The sequence below is a fragment of the Phaenicophaeus curvirostris genome, chromosome 8 (genome assembly GCF_032191515.1).
Source record: "Phaenicophaeus curvirostris isolate KB17595 chromosome 8, BPBGC_Pcur_1.0, whole genome shotgun sequence".
In the NCBI taxonomy this organism is placed as follows: domain Eukaryota; kingdom Metazoa; phylum Chordata; class Aves; order Cuculiformes; family Cuculidae; genus Phaenicophaeus; species Phaenicophaeus curvirostris.
Genome location: NC_091399.1, coordinates 12,968,903 through 12,984,475, shown reverse-complemented (window position 1 = coordinate 12,984,475; position 15,573 = coordinate 12,968,903). Strand labels below are relative to the sequence as shown.

At 40.3% G+C, this 15,573-nt stretch overlaps 2 protein-coding genes across 8 annotated transcripts in view; one reads left to right on the top strand and one right to left on the bottom strand.

The window, feature by feature from the left end:
• CFH (complement factor H) overlaps positions 1 to 15,573 on the bottom strand; it is a 131,625-nt gene that overhangs the window by 41,754 nt on the left and 74,298 nt on the right. The window lies entirely within an intron of this gene.
• Positions 1,840 to 15,573, top strand: part of KCNT2 (potassium sodium-activated channel subfamily T member 2) — a 140,791-nt gene continuing 127,057 nt past the window's right edge. For all 7 annotated transcript variants that reach the window (XM_069862520.1, XM_069862519.1, XM_069862517.1 and 4 more), the window contains exon 1: positions 1,840 to 1,935. In XM_069862520.1, coding sequence (XP_069718621.1) covers positions 1,841 to 1,935 — 95 coding nt within the window. In that variant the 5' untranslated portion in view covers position 1,840. The remainder of the gene's footprint in view (positions 1,936 to 15,573) is intronic.

Here is a 15,573-nt window from a genome sequence, read left to right as displayed (position 1 = left end):
AAAAAGGGTAAGCATCATATCCCAGTGACTCCAGCCCTTTACAGGACCTGGAATACAATTCTGCATTTTCCAATGAAACAGCAATCAGAAAAGGTATGCCTAAACTCTGCGCTAAAGAAGCAAGGGAAGATGGACTGTCTGTAACAACAGCAGAGAGAATTCGAGTGCTAAATTGGACTACCTGTTTGTTACCTGTAGAAATCTTTCCACCGCAGCATGAAGTTCAGAGCTGGATTCTCAGCAGGGCACATGATTACGTGGTACACTCTAGGCTGTCATACTTAAGCTGATACTGTATGTGCCATATCAGCTTTTAACTAGTCTACCTTCTACACAGGAATCCAGCTGAATGGAAAACAGAAGGTTCACTCTTCAATAAACAGTATGGATGAATGCACTTAACTGAATACGTAATATGTACACCACATATATGAAATAACCTCCTATTTATGTCTCAGCCTGATGTAGCAAAATCTAAATCTTAAAACTGCACAACTGTTAAGACTGTTAACGACTTCATTCTAGGAAAGGAATGCTATGACTGAATAGTTGAGATGAAGAACTAATCTGGGAATGCAAATGATGACAGGCTATGAAAATGTAGTAATATTTATGTTTGCAAGAACTGGGGCATCAGATGCAAAGGATGACAGTCTAGATCGTAGTGGACCTTTAGGAGGAAATCTAAAAACTTGTTATTGATTATTTCCATTTGGCAACAGTAAAATCAAACAAATCATCATAGCCGTAATCTGTGCTTCGCCAGTCATATATGAAATGCAAACATTTTAGTCTAGAGTCTCTCCCAATTTCAGGCATCATCTACAAATTCTACTTCCCTGTATTTTTCCAGGGTCTGTGCACCCCTGGCACAAACCAGGATGGAAGCGCATCGCTAAGCAGATATGCCTGACCAGCTAAAGACGAGCAACAGACAGAGTTTGTGTTCAGTTCTGGGCCCCTCACCACAAGAAGGATGTTGAGACTCTGGAGCGAGTCCAGAGAAGAGCAACAAAGCTGGTGAAGGAGCTGGAGAACAGGCTTTATGAGGAACGGCTGAGAGAGCTGGGGGTGTTTAGCCTGGAGAAGAGGAGGCTGAGGGGAGACCTCATTGCTCTCTATAACTACCTGAAAGGAGGTTGTGGAGAGGAGGGTGCTGGCCTCTTCTCCCAAGTGACAGGGGACAGGATGGGAGGGAATGGCTTCAAGCTCTGCCAGGGGAGGTTCAGGCTTGACATTAGGAAAAAAAATTTCACAGAAAGGGTCATTGGGCACTGGAACAGGCTGCCCAGGGAGGTGGTTGAGTCACCGTCCCTTGAGGTATTTAAAAGACGGGTGAATGAGGTACTTAGGAACATGGTTTAGTGTTTGATAGGAATAGTTGGACTCGATGATCCGGTGGGTCTCTTCTAACCTGGCGATTCTATGATTCTAAAGTTATAACAGACGCACGCACGCTCCGATGACCCACGCGGGGCCGCGTAAAGGCCGCTCACAGCCCTCCGACATAAAGCCGCCCGTCCAAATTTCGGGGCCTACCGAGCAGCCCTCCCGAGGGCGGCCGGAGCGGCACAGGGGGGCGGGCCGGGGAGGGACCCCCACGAGACCCCCCAGGCGCTGCCCCCGGCCCCGCCCCGCGGGACGGGCGAGCCCCTGGCGGCCGGGAGCGCCCGCCGGCGGGAGGAGGCTCCGGCGCCGCCGCGCGCCGAGGAGGCGGCGCCCGCCCCGCCGGCTCCCCCGCGGCTCCCCTTTGTCGCCGGCGGCCCGCGCGGCGCCCCCCCGCGGCGGCAGGCGGCGCCGTCCCCGCCGCCTCGCCGAGCTCCCCGCGGCCGTGGGGAGGATGGTGGACCTGGACAGCGAGGTGCCCCCGCTCCCCCCGCGGTACCGCTTTCGGGACCTGCTGCTGGGCGACCAGGGCTGGCAGAGCGACGACAGGTGAGCGGCGGCTGCGTGCGGGCAGCCCGAGCCCGGCCCCGGCGGGCCAGAAACTTTGCCGGGAGCGGGGCGCGACGGCGGCCGCGGGGCGAGGGGCGAGGGGCAAGGCGGGGAGGGGGGCGGAACGCGCCGGGGCTGCTCGCCCGCCGGGTCCCGCGGCTCCTGCTGTCCGGCATCCCGCTCCTCTACACGCCGCGTCTTTTCATCCCGGATCCCAGGCTTGGACGTGGCTACCTGTGATGTGTGAATTATTGCAGGGATTGCCAGTATCTTTAGTTACAAACCGATAGGAGAAGGTATTTGTCTCAAGTGCCGTCTTTAAAAGAGAAAAAAAACCAAAAACCAAAAAACCAAACCCCATCTATTAAAGCAAAGAAACCGACCAGGAATGTGTTTTTAATTTCAAAATGCGAACTGAGCAGGACGCGTGGACACGGGCCGCAGGGCTCGGTACCGGTGCAGGGGGCTCCCAGACGGTCCCATTTTGCACAGTTCAGTGATGCTCACTTTGTAGGAACAATTTGTCGCAGTCAAAAGCGAAATTGTCATTTTTAAAGGATGTAGTAAATAATGTAATATGCAATGGATGTAATAGGGAAAAGATACATTTTAATTCAACGTATTTACGTTGTCAGATAGAGTCCTTAACTCGGTAGTTAGAAACTTTGATTTTAATGCTGGTCTACGTTTTTTGGATTTCAGCTACTTTTCTAAAGAAAGATGGATTCTCATTGATTGGTAGTCAGGAGATCATGCAGATATGTAACTAATTATTGCCTTTGTTTAGGAGCATATGCTATACGCTGAAGCAATTAAATGAATGATGTTTATTCAGACAGTTATGAATTGGTGAATGACAAGATAGTCATAAAAAATGAATGCTGTTGGTTGGGAGAGACAGCATTGTAACTACATAATGGAGAGTTAAAGAACATTTTTAGCAAAATAGTTTTATAATTTAAAAAAGTAAATTGTAATTATATTCTGTATCCATAATTCTGATCACAGTATTCTTTGATATTTCAGAAAATGTAGCTGATGGCATCTTACACCTACATTTAATTTCCTACTGGAATAGGAAAAAACTCCGCAACCTTTCTTATTTTATCAACTTTATTTACTTAGCTAGGGTTTTGATGGCTAAAATAAACAAAATATTCCCTATACTTCTTTGTGGACCACTGTGACTTAACACTTTTCCCAGCTCTAGTTTAAATTTCTGTCCAACACTTCCCTGGTACCAGTTGTTTGACTTGAACTTTGTAAAGTTACCTTCTGTGGAAGAAGCATGATCTGGTCTCAGGTAGGAAATTGTGTGTAAGCAACTGCACAAACCATAGCTTCCATGTAGCTATAGAATATCTATTTCAAGTCTATATGCACTTAACAAAATGAAAATAAATAATCCTTAAAAAGATATTGATAGCAGAATTATAGCATAACAGCATTACAGAGCATGATCATTGTTGGAAAATTGTAGCAAAAGACTCGTGGGAATTGAATACTTCTAATTATTTTATTAATATTCATACAAGCGTCCAGCACATCTGAAATATAAAATATGAGCCCAGGACTGAAAATGGCTAGTGGAAATGGCTTTCTAGATCTTTGAGTATTGTTCCATGCTGAGGCTGGATACAGCTGCCCTGTGGCAGCAAGGCTGTGCAGTTGTTTCCTTACAGTGCAGTCATGATTTTGCTTTACATGAGGCTGTGATAGCAGTACTCTCTCGTCCAGCTCCGCAAGTTACCATAGCAGTCTTTTTGATACTAGCTTTCCATTAACTGAATAAAGTACAGTTTTAAAAAATCTTGACTATTGTCTTTTGTTTGTCCATCTTACAGTAGGGTCCTGTCTAGCGTCTCGTTTTTCTGTACTGGTGGATATCACTTTTGATACTGAAATATTAATCCAGTCCCATGTTGCTGGTGTTTTGCTACTATCTGTTATAGAAAAAATATACATATTCTGCATAGAACTGTTGTTAAATGGAGCATTTAGAATATTAGACATACTCTCAGGAAATATTTAATGAGAAGGACTGCAGACCTGTGGGGACCATGAGACAAATTGCTTATTAGCTATGATTAGAGTTACACAAGGACATCATAATTTTTAATAGTTTGATTTTGTCCTTTCTTTGCACCCTTAGATCAGCGGTTCAAGTTTGGTTTGGTGAAGTGTATGGTTTGTATTTGATTCTAATTAGTGTGCAATACAAATATTGCCAAAGCTTGTGCCCCTTTCAACTGAATGAATGCTAATGATGAACAGCATATCTGAATACTAAAATACAGTTGAAGTGGCCTTATACAATGGCTACACAATGGCAAGTGATCAAGATAGTTCATTGTAGGAGGTATTTGTCCTTGGCTGAAATGCTGGAAATAATTTTCATGTTTCCAGTTCACTGCAACATCTTACTTCCACCTGCATTCAACTCTTAACAGTCTGATTTATATCAAGGGTTTTCCACCTGCGTAGACTGTGAACTTCAGGTGTGTTACCAGCTGAACTCTGTGTTTTCTGTCTCAGTACCATTCCTTTTTTGTTCTTCCCTGTCGAGTCATCCTCGAGTTCTCACTTTCCTCCTTCCGTTCAGCCCTTTCTGGAAATATGCTTACTTTTTGTTGGCTGGGAGGCATATGTTCCATCTCCGTATTCTCAGATGCTTGTTGATTCTTCAAAGTGGAGAGGAGATATAGAATTATTCCTCTCATCTGCCACAAACCACTGAGCATTCTGTGTCACCAGATCATGGTTTTGATAGTGTAGTCTGCCAGTATGTCATGTGGTAGTGTTTAACAATAAGTATGATTGAAATGGTGTAGATCTCTTTTTTTGCTGAAATACATGTTTCTGACATAAGCATTGTACCCAATTTTGAAACCTTATTGGTTATGTTTCATTAGGAAGAGAGTTTAATCAACTATTTCTTCTAAATGATCCTGTTCATTTATAAAATGTGCACATGCTAAAATGCTTAGCTCAGTATAATAGAACTCTGATTCAGGAATTCTGTACCTATTTGGATACAGATTTCTAACCTTCATTTTTTTCTCAAGGACTTCCCCTACGATTAAGCTTCATTCAGACTCCTTTTGTTTTTTTTCTGGTGTCTAGATCATGGTCCATTTCTTACCTAGACTTCTCCAAAACAATAACATCCATCTCGCTGCTTTTGCAATTCTATACCAGAAAAATAATCCTACTTGAATAGCTTAGATTCCTAAGCAACCTTGCAGCTCGCTTCAGTAACAGATGGGTTCTGGGCTGCCATACTCCACAAACTACCAAATTGAATCATATATTATTTCTTATAAAAGATGTTGCTATGTGCAGAACAACATGAAGAATCTTTGACAAATGCATTTGTTCCGTAAATAAATTATTTTGAATAATTTATTAACATTCTGGAATTTGCTGAGTGACTTTTCCTAAAAGAAATCTGATTTTGAAACCAGTTTTTGTTTTTGATTTTCAAAGGACCTATTTCCCTTTGAAAACTGTGGAGAGGAAGCTTGATGCTTGCAGTACACACATTTTATATGGACTGGTTAAATATTCATTCACTCAGGGAGATAAAAAAACTCACCTGTTTTCCTGTCACTATGTAAAATATTTAAATATTCCCTGGATCAGTCTGAAAAGATTCCACAGGACAGCATGTAAAAGGTCAGGCTGGGAGCTAGAGCATGTGTGTGTCAGGTGCGTGATTTCTGTGGACCAGGTTCCTTCTGGCCATGTAAATATCCCAGTCACTAGTCTGAGTGTAAAGAGAATATGGAGTTCTTGACTTTTTCACTAGTTTTGTAAATATCACTAATATCATTATTGAAAATATCTGAAACTGAAATAAACTGTTTTGGTTTGCTGGATGTCCTGAAGTGTTTCTTGATTATCATAATGTGATTTGGTTTTAGTTTGGCTGTTGGGGAAGGGAGCGTAAATAAAAGGAGAAGTGGGTGATTAACACAAGTTGTTCACTTCTTAATTCAGTGAGGCTTTACTGAATCGTGATTGTAACAGTAAATTATGTAAGGAAACATATAATAAACCTACTGATCACCAATCCTTAGTTTTACCTGCTGTGCTGAAGAGCAACACTATTAAAGTAGAAAATATCCTATGGAGTGAAGACCTCACATATTTAAGGCTGGTATATAATTTGCTTCAGAAAAGATGAGAAAATAGGGTGTTTATTTTAGGTTCCCGTGCAAGCTTTGGAAAGATACAATGAAGAAGTTATTCACAAAAAATGTTCTCTTCTGTAAATATATGGTTACCACGTACTTCACTATATCCAGACCACAAGATGCTAGAGATGTAATGGAAGAATTCTAGGTTAAAAATAAAAAAAAAAGCATTTACATTCAGTGGATAAGAACTCTTTGAATGGTCGTGATCTTTGAATGGCGATCTGTGACAAGTGGTGTCCCTCAGGGGTCTGTGCTGGGACTGGTGCTGTTTTATATCTTCATCAATGATGCAGACAGCGAGATTGAATGCACCCTCAGCAAGTTTATACATGACACCAAGCTCAGAGGTGCAGTTGTCACAGTGGAAGGACGGGATGTCATCCTGAGGGTCCTGGACAGGCTGGAGAAGTGGGTCTGTGAGAACCTCATGAGGTTCCACAAGACCAAGTGCAAGGTCCTACACCTGGGTCAGGGCAATCCCTGATTTCAATACAGGATGGGGGGGGGGTTGTCACTGAGAGTTGCCCTGTGGGAAAGGGCTTGAGGGTGCTGGTCGATGCGAAACTTGACATGAGCTGGCAGCGTATGCATGCAGCCCAGAAGGCCAGCTGTATCCTGGGCTGCATCAAAAGACGTGTGGCCAGCGGGGCGAGGGAAGTGATTCTGCCCCTCAGTTCCTCTCCTGTGAGACCTCATCTGGAGTATTGTGTCCAGTTCTGGAATCCTCAACATAAGAAGGGTATGGAGCTGTTGGAATGGGTCCAGAGGAGGGCTACAAAGAGGGCTGGAGCACCTCCCATACGAGGGCAGGCTGGGAGAGTTGGGCTTGTTCAGCCTGGAGAAGAGAAGGCTCCAAAGAGATATAGTGAACTTCCAGTATCTGAAGGGGCTGCAAGAAAGCTGGGGAGGGACTGTTTACAAAGGCTTGTAGTGATAGGACTAGGGGCAATGGGTATAAACTGGAGAGGGGCAGATTTAGACTAGACATAAGGAGGAATTTCTTCACCATGAAAGCAATGAGCCACTGGCACAGGTTGCCCTGGAAAGCTGTGGCTGCCTCATCCCTGGAGGTGTTCAAGGCCAGGTTGGATGGGGCCTTGGGTGGCCTGGTCTAGTGTAATGTGGTCTAGTCCCTTTGTGTTTAGGTAAGATTAAGCAGTATGTTGGGCTTACTTTGGACCTTGCACATCAAGGTGAATTTTATCTATGCCGAATATTTCTAGCAATATTAATTAAGAGACCAGGAAATACACATTCCACATAGCACAGAACTACTGAATTAATAGAGTCCATCATGTCAACAAGTCATCTGACAATCATAAATATCTAATTCATACTACTATTTCATTCTACCGCCTCTTAAGTTTAGCATTGGATACAGAGCTAATACATTACAGGAAAAAAAAATCACTAATACTATATCACTTCAAAATAATATACAACAAATTCAATGGAAAGAACAAAAAAGGAACATAGAACCCAAATATATTTTCCAACCCTCACCCTCAAAACATCAGATTTCATAACTTTTTTATATGCTGTTGCAAAAGGTGTTCAAAAATTCACAGTTATGGAATAAAACTTTACATTTTCCAATTCTGTATTTTTTTCTTTTCTTTATATGTGCAGGAAGGCACATTAACTGGTACTGGAAATACATTTAAAATCCTGCTCCTGTACTAAGATGAAAATTTGAGTCATTCTGCTACAGTATATGCTTTCATGATGAAACTATAGAGCTAAATTTTACCTTTGTGCAAGAACTGTTCTTACATTGGATACTGAAAGGATTAAATTAAAATTGACTTTCTCCTCTGAAGTGCTTACTGCATAAATGAACATTACCACCTATCTGGAAAGGAAAGACATGCATATAATACAGAACACCTCCACACATCACTTGGACAATTGTATACTGCTGACTATCATGTTGACTGGTGACTTTCAAGGAACAACTCCCTGCTGTAAATCTCAGAAGGCACTTTAACAGTCATTTGTCACAGTGTGAATTAGTAAGTAAAGCCCTCCCTTTGCCTTTCCTTTTGGAATCACCTGAGGTTGTTAAAGGGGATAAAAAGCCCACACATTTCTGAAACAAGTGATTTAAAATATCTGAGTCTAGATTCAACTTGCACAAAAATTCTACCGTAATTTCCTCAAAAGAAAATTCTATTATGGCTTCTTCAAAATAATCCTCCTCTTCCCTTCAAGAAACACTTTAGTCAATTTGGCCTCCTTTTTTTAGAAAATGTGTTAACTTTTATGAGATCTTCAATTTAACAGAGGGTACGTAATAAAAGGACTTAAGCAAATATTGTCAAATTTATCTTGATTTGTAAGTAAATTTTCAAAACAAATGAAGGATTTAGAAGCCTAAAATCTATTTTAAAAGCCTGATTTTAATTGAAACTGCTAAGGTTCTTAACACTCTAATTCACTAAGAAAGCAAGTGTTTTCTTATCTGCAGTGGGACTCTGCACAGTAATAGTTGAAAAGTTTGAGTTGCCTTAAACCCTGAAAAAAATTGCTGCATGTTCAGGCCAAGCCCTTTGTCCATGTCCAAACCCACCTAAATTAAAGAATCATTAAAGAAAAACATTACATTTGTAAAACCACTACATTGGCGATACTAAGAAGTTGAAGTTTACACTTTTGTGGCAAGTTTAGAAGTACTGTCCCACCTGCCTGGAGGAGAGGGACCTGGGTGTGTTGGTTGACAACCGACTGAATATGAGCCAGCAGTGTGCCCAGGTGGCCAAGAAGGCCAATGGCATCTTGGCTTGTATCAGAAACGGCGTGACCAGCAGGTCCAGGGAGGTTATCCTCCCTCTGTACTTGGCACTGGTGAGACCGCTCCTCGAATCCTGTGTTCAGTTCTGGGCCCCTCACCACAAGAAGGATGTTGAGGCTCTGGAACGAGTCCAGAGAAGAGCAACAAAGCTGGTGAAGGGGCTGGAGAACAGGCCTTATGAGGAGCGGCTGAGAGAGCTGGGGTTGTTTAGCCTGGAGAAGAGGAGGCTGAGGGGAGACCTCATTGCTCTCTATAACTACCTGAAAGGATGTTGTAGAGAGGAAGGTGCTGGCCTCTTCTTCCAAGTGACAGGGGACAGGACAAGAGGGAATGGCCTCAAGCTCCGCCAGGGGAGGTTTAGGCTAGACGTTAGGAAAAAATTCTTTACAGAAAGGGTCATTGGTCCCTGGCAGAGGCTGCCCAGGGAGGTGGTTGATTCACCTTCCCTGGAGGTGTTTAAGGCACGGGTGGATGAGGTGCTGAGGGATATGGTTTAGTGTTTGATGGGAACGGTTGGACTCGATGATCCGGTGGGTCTCTTCCAACCTGGTTATTCTGTGATTCTGTGATTCTGTGATAACTAAACTATTACTATTTCTCTGTATTTACCTTCCTTCAGAAATTGTTTTAGAATTGCACCTCTGTTAGAGGTAAAAGAGGGAATCAATTTACCTATGTGGAAGGAAGAGGAAGTAATGCGTTGTAGAAGGCAGATCTGTCAGCCTCATCCTAGCTTATGTCTTAGCATTATTCTTGCAACAACAATGGCAGCAAAATTGCGTTGTTTCTCTGCTCCACAAACTAGCACACACTGGGCTTGGGGGAAGGATGTGAAAAGAGAGGAAGAACACTTCAGTGCTGTTACAACTGTATCTGCCTGAGGAGGACTTTGGTGTATGCCCCAGTGACAGTTTTCTAGTGTAAAAAAAAGTTTAAGTGTCTCAGCCTAAAAGCTCTGACTGATCAAGTAATCTCCCTCCTCTGGGACAACATGATGCACAGTTTGTAAACGTGCTTAGTACTTCAATCATTACTTAATTATACACTTACTACTATGAAGCTCTTATTTTTCCATCTAGAACTTGATACGTGCTGCTTTACGTCTGGCAGACACTGTAATACTCAACGGGGAACGGAAGCAGTTCTTTCCCAAATGGTTTCTCTCTTAGTTTTATGATTATTATTCTATCACAGCCAATGATTATGATTATTTATTTTATAACAGTAAACTTCTGTGCTGTATTGTGCATTACTCTCAGAATGACTCTTCTAGAACAGACAGTAGCATTGTTTGATACTGTCTCCCTTTTATCCTGTAACAATAAAGTAGATCACTTGGAACATCAGAAATGTTTGAAGGTTCAAAATAGTTTTATTGTAAAATAAGTCTGCCAACATCTTCGGCGTTACACATTGAATTTGTAGACTTGACATTTAAAGGTGATCTGTTGTACTGAATTCTGATAAGTACAGAGTATGACCAAGTACTTGTACTAATCCACTAAATGCTTTAAAAGTGGATTCTTCATATTTTTTCTAGTAAATGAGCAAGTTGAGTCCTTCCCGAAGGCCTGGACACCATGCTCCCATAATTGCTATGTCACTGGAGAGAATGCCAGTCAAAACCTCTAAAGGTTCTGCAGCACAGAAGACTCAGTACAGAATGCCTTAAAACAGCTGTTAAAGATTTCAGCCTCCCCTGTGCAATCATCTGCTAATTATCTTAGCAGTCAACTTCCTGGTGGGAAGTAGCAGGAAAACAGAAACAGTCATTAAGAGACCAAAACCCAGCGTTTGTACTCACAGATAAAAACAGCGATATTATTATTTACTCAAAAGTATCTCTTGAGGGACAAACCCTGCCTTCACTTACAGAGATATGTTAGTAATCTCTGTAGTTTTGCAGTGGAAAGCAAGTCTGATACCCTTGTACTTGATTTGCCAAGCATTAAGCTATGGTAGATGAGGAAGAAATGTTAAAGACCACTGCAAGTTCTCTACTGAGTTAGCAAAAAGAAGAGAACTTTGCCTGTCCTCTGCCTGGGTCTTACAAGTCTCCTACTAGCTATAGCCATTGATAACTCCATAGCACAAGGGTCATACATATGGCAGGGGTAGTTACAAGATTTGAGCAACAGTCTTCACTGTGGACTAGCTGTGCCAGTAAAGTCCTGCCCTGCCTCCTGGACTCTGTACCCTGAGTCGAACCACCTTGGCTTTTTGTGAATAAGAGAGTTTACCCTTTTGCTTTTTATGATGTTAAAGTTAATAGCATTTCCGTACTTCAAGGAGCTTTAAGTTGAGAGCTCCTTCAAAGTATAATGTTTGTTAAAATATTTAATAAGGAGTAAATACTATAAAATAGCCTCACTCTTTTATTGTTCTAAATAGTCAAAAATGTTCTAGAGGTTTTATGTTTTTCTCACTTTGTTTTCTCTTCCCCTTGTGACTAGAAAAAACTGCAGCACACATAAAAACAGTGTTACCAAACCAAATCTGAAACAAATACAGATGGGAAAACCAAGCTGAGTTGCAAATGGAAAACTGTGGTTATATTTATTCCTTATACGACAGTACCTGTTAATACACAACATTACCTGGCTCTGGAAGGGGATTTAGTTTCCCACCTTCACACCAAATTTGAAGGAATCTAAGGGCAATGATCGCTTGTGACTATTGCCTTGAAATTCTCACCAATGAGCACAGACAGCTACAACAGAGACAGTCTAAAAGCTGAGCTCCATATTTAGCTGATCGTACCCTTTGAAAAGTGTGCAAGCTACATTTTCACTGTGTACAACAATCTAGAATTTGATTACTTGTTCAAAGGGGTTTAATCAGTTAAAGAAATAACTTTAATAGGCATTTTTGTAGATATTATCCAGTTTTTAATTTTTGTTCTCTCAGTATTCACTAAAAAATATACAAACACAGAAGGTGGAAAAAAATATTCTGTAATGTGCAGATGTCATTTAGTCAACAAGGTTTTATAAAGACAAAAAAAATCTAAGTAGATTTTTCACCCACCGAAGAGTATCATAAAAGCGAAGCTTATCACACTAGAGTAGTTCCAGATATCGTGTATCGCACTGACACTCTAAAATTCATTTACAGATTGTATTCAGTGACCCACATGATCATTTATGTCTGTACTGAGACTTGACCACAGATTGCATGAAAATTATGGTTTAGCTAAAATAATACAAACAGCATTCAAAATGCACTGAATTAATTTTAAAGACTAGATTAGTTTTTATTTCCCATTTCTGCTGTTATTTGGCAGTTCACAGATCACAGTCTGAGGGAAAAAACACAAAATAAGTTAAATTTGTACTAACATTGTGAATTCATTTAATACAATTGTGGCAGTTACTGTTTATGAAAACTCAAGTGATGTTATTTTTATGTCTTTGTGACTAGCACAACTGGTCATTCAGAATTCTGGGAACTTAGTGTGATGTTGGCATGTGGTGGGAAGAACAAGACTGGTTGCTAGTGATGTTTCAGAGTACAAAGGAAGCATCTCTGAGGGTGTAGGCAAGAGGGAATTTCCCTGAGCATCTAATAGACAGTCTTCTGACATGTACTATGTGCTAGTTGGACTGTTGTGGAAGACCTCAGGGTTTGCTCTTACTGTCAGACAAAAATGAGCTGTTAGATAACCATTATCAAAATTATGAGGTGGATGTCTTCTTCCAAGGCAGAGATGACCTGGGATGTAGAGTTGTCTAGCAACCTCCTGCTTTTGACTTCAGACTAAGGTGAACTGAGCATTTAGAAATTCTTTCCCTTTCTAAGATGGAAGTACGACTTTACAGACATAGAAATAGTCATGGAGAGAAGGAAGACCTGGGCGTACCTCTGTGCTTTCATATATGGCCCTAGACATTTGACAGTTACCAGACCTCCCAATATCAATAAAACCAGTCCAGTTCATAAGTACAGATCTCTCCTCACTGTATTCATGTATTCCACTTATAACTGTTAAGATCTATACACGATGATGGAACAATGCCTTTTCTAACTTATCTCACTAATACAGTTAGCTAAAATGATCTCAAATGATTTGACTCTCAACAAAGCCAGCAATCTCTGAAATTTCTGTGTTTGTTTGGGAAGTCACACTAAGGAGAAAATCCACACTGTTTACTTGGAACAGGCCAGTTTTCTGAAGGCACCTGCTAAACAATTTTTTTAAACACACACAAGGCACGTTATGAAAATTTGAAGTTATTGTTTTGGAAAATTAAATGCTGGCCATACTATTCTACCAGCCATACTACTGATGAGCCGCATTTTACTTCACAAAGTACTGAGATGCTAAGTGCTATTTAACATGGGTAAAGATGACAGAATTAAACTTTTAAAATATTGTGAAAATGGATATTTTAAATTTTTATTAATCTAAAAGACAATTAAGACCTTTCTTCAGGAAGGGTAATAGCTCGCTCTGAGAAAGAAGACAGATTTAAATAAAGTCTAATTATATGTAGCTTGTTAGCTGTGGAGAGAACAATATCAGACACATGACATTTTAGAGATAATAATGACTTTTAAAATACTTGTTCTACTATGTGTTTGAAGTCTTTGAATCATTGCTATTCCATAATCAGATAAGTTCCATTTGTATTGAAATGTTGTGATTATTTTTCAATGTAAACCAAATAAGCTATGTTTGTACTGTCCAGTGTTGGGTCTTTTGCTTAATGCCTTTTCACGAGTCTTTGCCCGAATACTCCTCCTCCTCTTTGTAGTTATCTATTAAATATTCACCTTTGTGTAACTGTTAAACCTATGATCATGGGAGACTGAAAGCACATACAGCTCCCATGATTTCAGGGAAATTGCAGTAATCTCAGATTCAGTCCTATATTCACTTCTCACAGTTGTTATTCTAATGGCGGCCTTTAGGGTACTGTGTGTTTCCAGATTGCAAACCTGGACTGTTTGAATATATAACTTAAAAAAAAAAAAAGGACTTTTTTTTTGTAAAGTTACCCAGGTCCTGGGCATGTGTAAAAAACATGTGCAGTATCATTTTTTTTTGTATTTTTCTTTTTTCTTTTTAGCTTTTTAACACTTCAGCTATATATGGAATCTCAGAGAAGTTCTTTCTGAGCTTGCTAAAGTATCTGTGGGAAGTTCCTGACAAATTTAATTTGACTTTTTACTGTTTTTCTCCTTTCAGATCCGTCAAGGTTCCTATAATTTCTTATCCTGTAATAAACAAATATTGCTAATCTAAGTAAAGCTGTAGACAAGTGGGAAATTGAGCAGAGTACAGACAACATGAATGAAGCATTTAAACTAACTTTATTTATTGCTTTGGATGTAATAGTCTTGCATCTTACATAATTGAATGTTAGTTCTATCAGTAGAAGGAAGAATACAGCTTGCAGAATACCTGTTTGCACAAGAAAAAATTAATTTAAATGCTCTGATGTAAATGTTATTCCATGGTTCAGTGTCTTTTGTGACAACAATCAGTACACATTTTTGGAATAAAATCGAGAAGACAATGGCGTAGTGGTTTTAGTTACTAAAAATTCTAAAAATAGCAAATCTCATATCATTATCTTACAAGTACTATTATTAGCCAGTGATATTTCTCCCTTGGGAATACTGCTGGCTATGACTAGTGCCCAGGAAGAGGTATAAAAACTAGACTTGAATGTGTATTGCTGTTTTTTTTCCTCATAGAGTTCATATGAAAGTGAGGAATGATCAGAATTAGCTAGATACTTAGTTTAGATGAAAAAGACTATTAAGTAAGCGATTTGGTCAGTAAATTACTGTAATGACTTCCAGTGAGTCTGAAGAGGCTGTTTTAATTCTTTCCTTAAACTGAATAAAGGCAAAATTATTATACTGAATAGCGGGCAGATGACAATTAGAACAAAGCTTGATTTTAATTGAAAGTCTAATCTCTTCAAAGCTGAAAAATCTTTTCAAGTACTTTTCAGCTTCTCTGATCAGTAAAGATTCACTTTAGATCACTGAACAAAAAAGACATTTCAGCGTTTGTTCCCTGCTGCAAAACCTAATGTAGACAGCCTGTAAAAAGCATTGTTCCTTAGAAATTATGCACAAATAGAAAACCCTCCAAATACCAACTCTGTTCCTTATTTGCCATGCTCCCCCTCTTCTCATAATCACTCCTTCACCTCCAACAAGTTTAGAGTTGATACGTTATATTGTGGAAGTGAAACATTTATGTTTTATCTATCAGATTGCCAGGCTACCTCAAGTGGATTTGTACAAATTGCAATCTGTGCAGAAAGACTGTAGAATACTACTATATCAGTATCGTACAGTATTGTTTTGGCCAGAGTTTTATTCCCTGTGCATCATTAGGTATTCATCAAAATCATTATGTCCTGGTGTAGCTCCGTCCACGCTGAGGACGTCAACAATTAAACTGTACAACTTTATCCCATTTCCTATCCCCCCCTCTCCCAGGAAAGGGTGAAGAGAAAATGAGAGAGAGACTTGTGGGTTGGAAACTAAAACTAAGACAGTTTTAATGAAACGATAATACTGATAAAAGGAAGTTAATAAGAATATAATAAATATGTACATTCTAAAAACCTGTTCAAACTTCGCATATGACTGTGTCACCACTGATGCTGCAGAGCAGGCTGGAGAAGG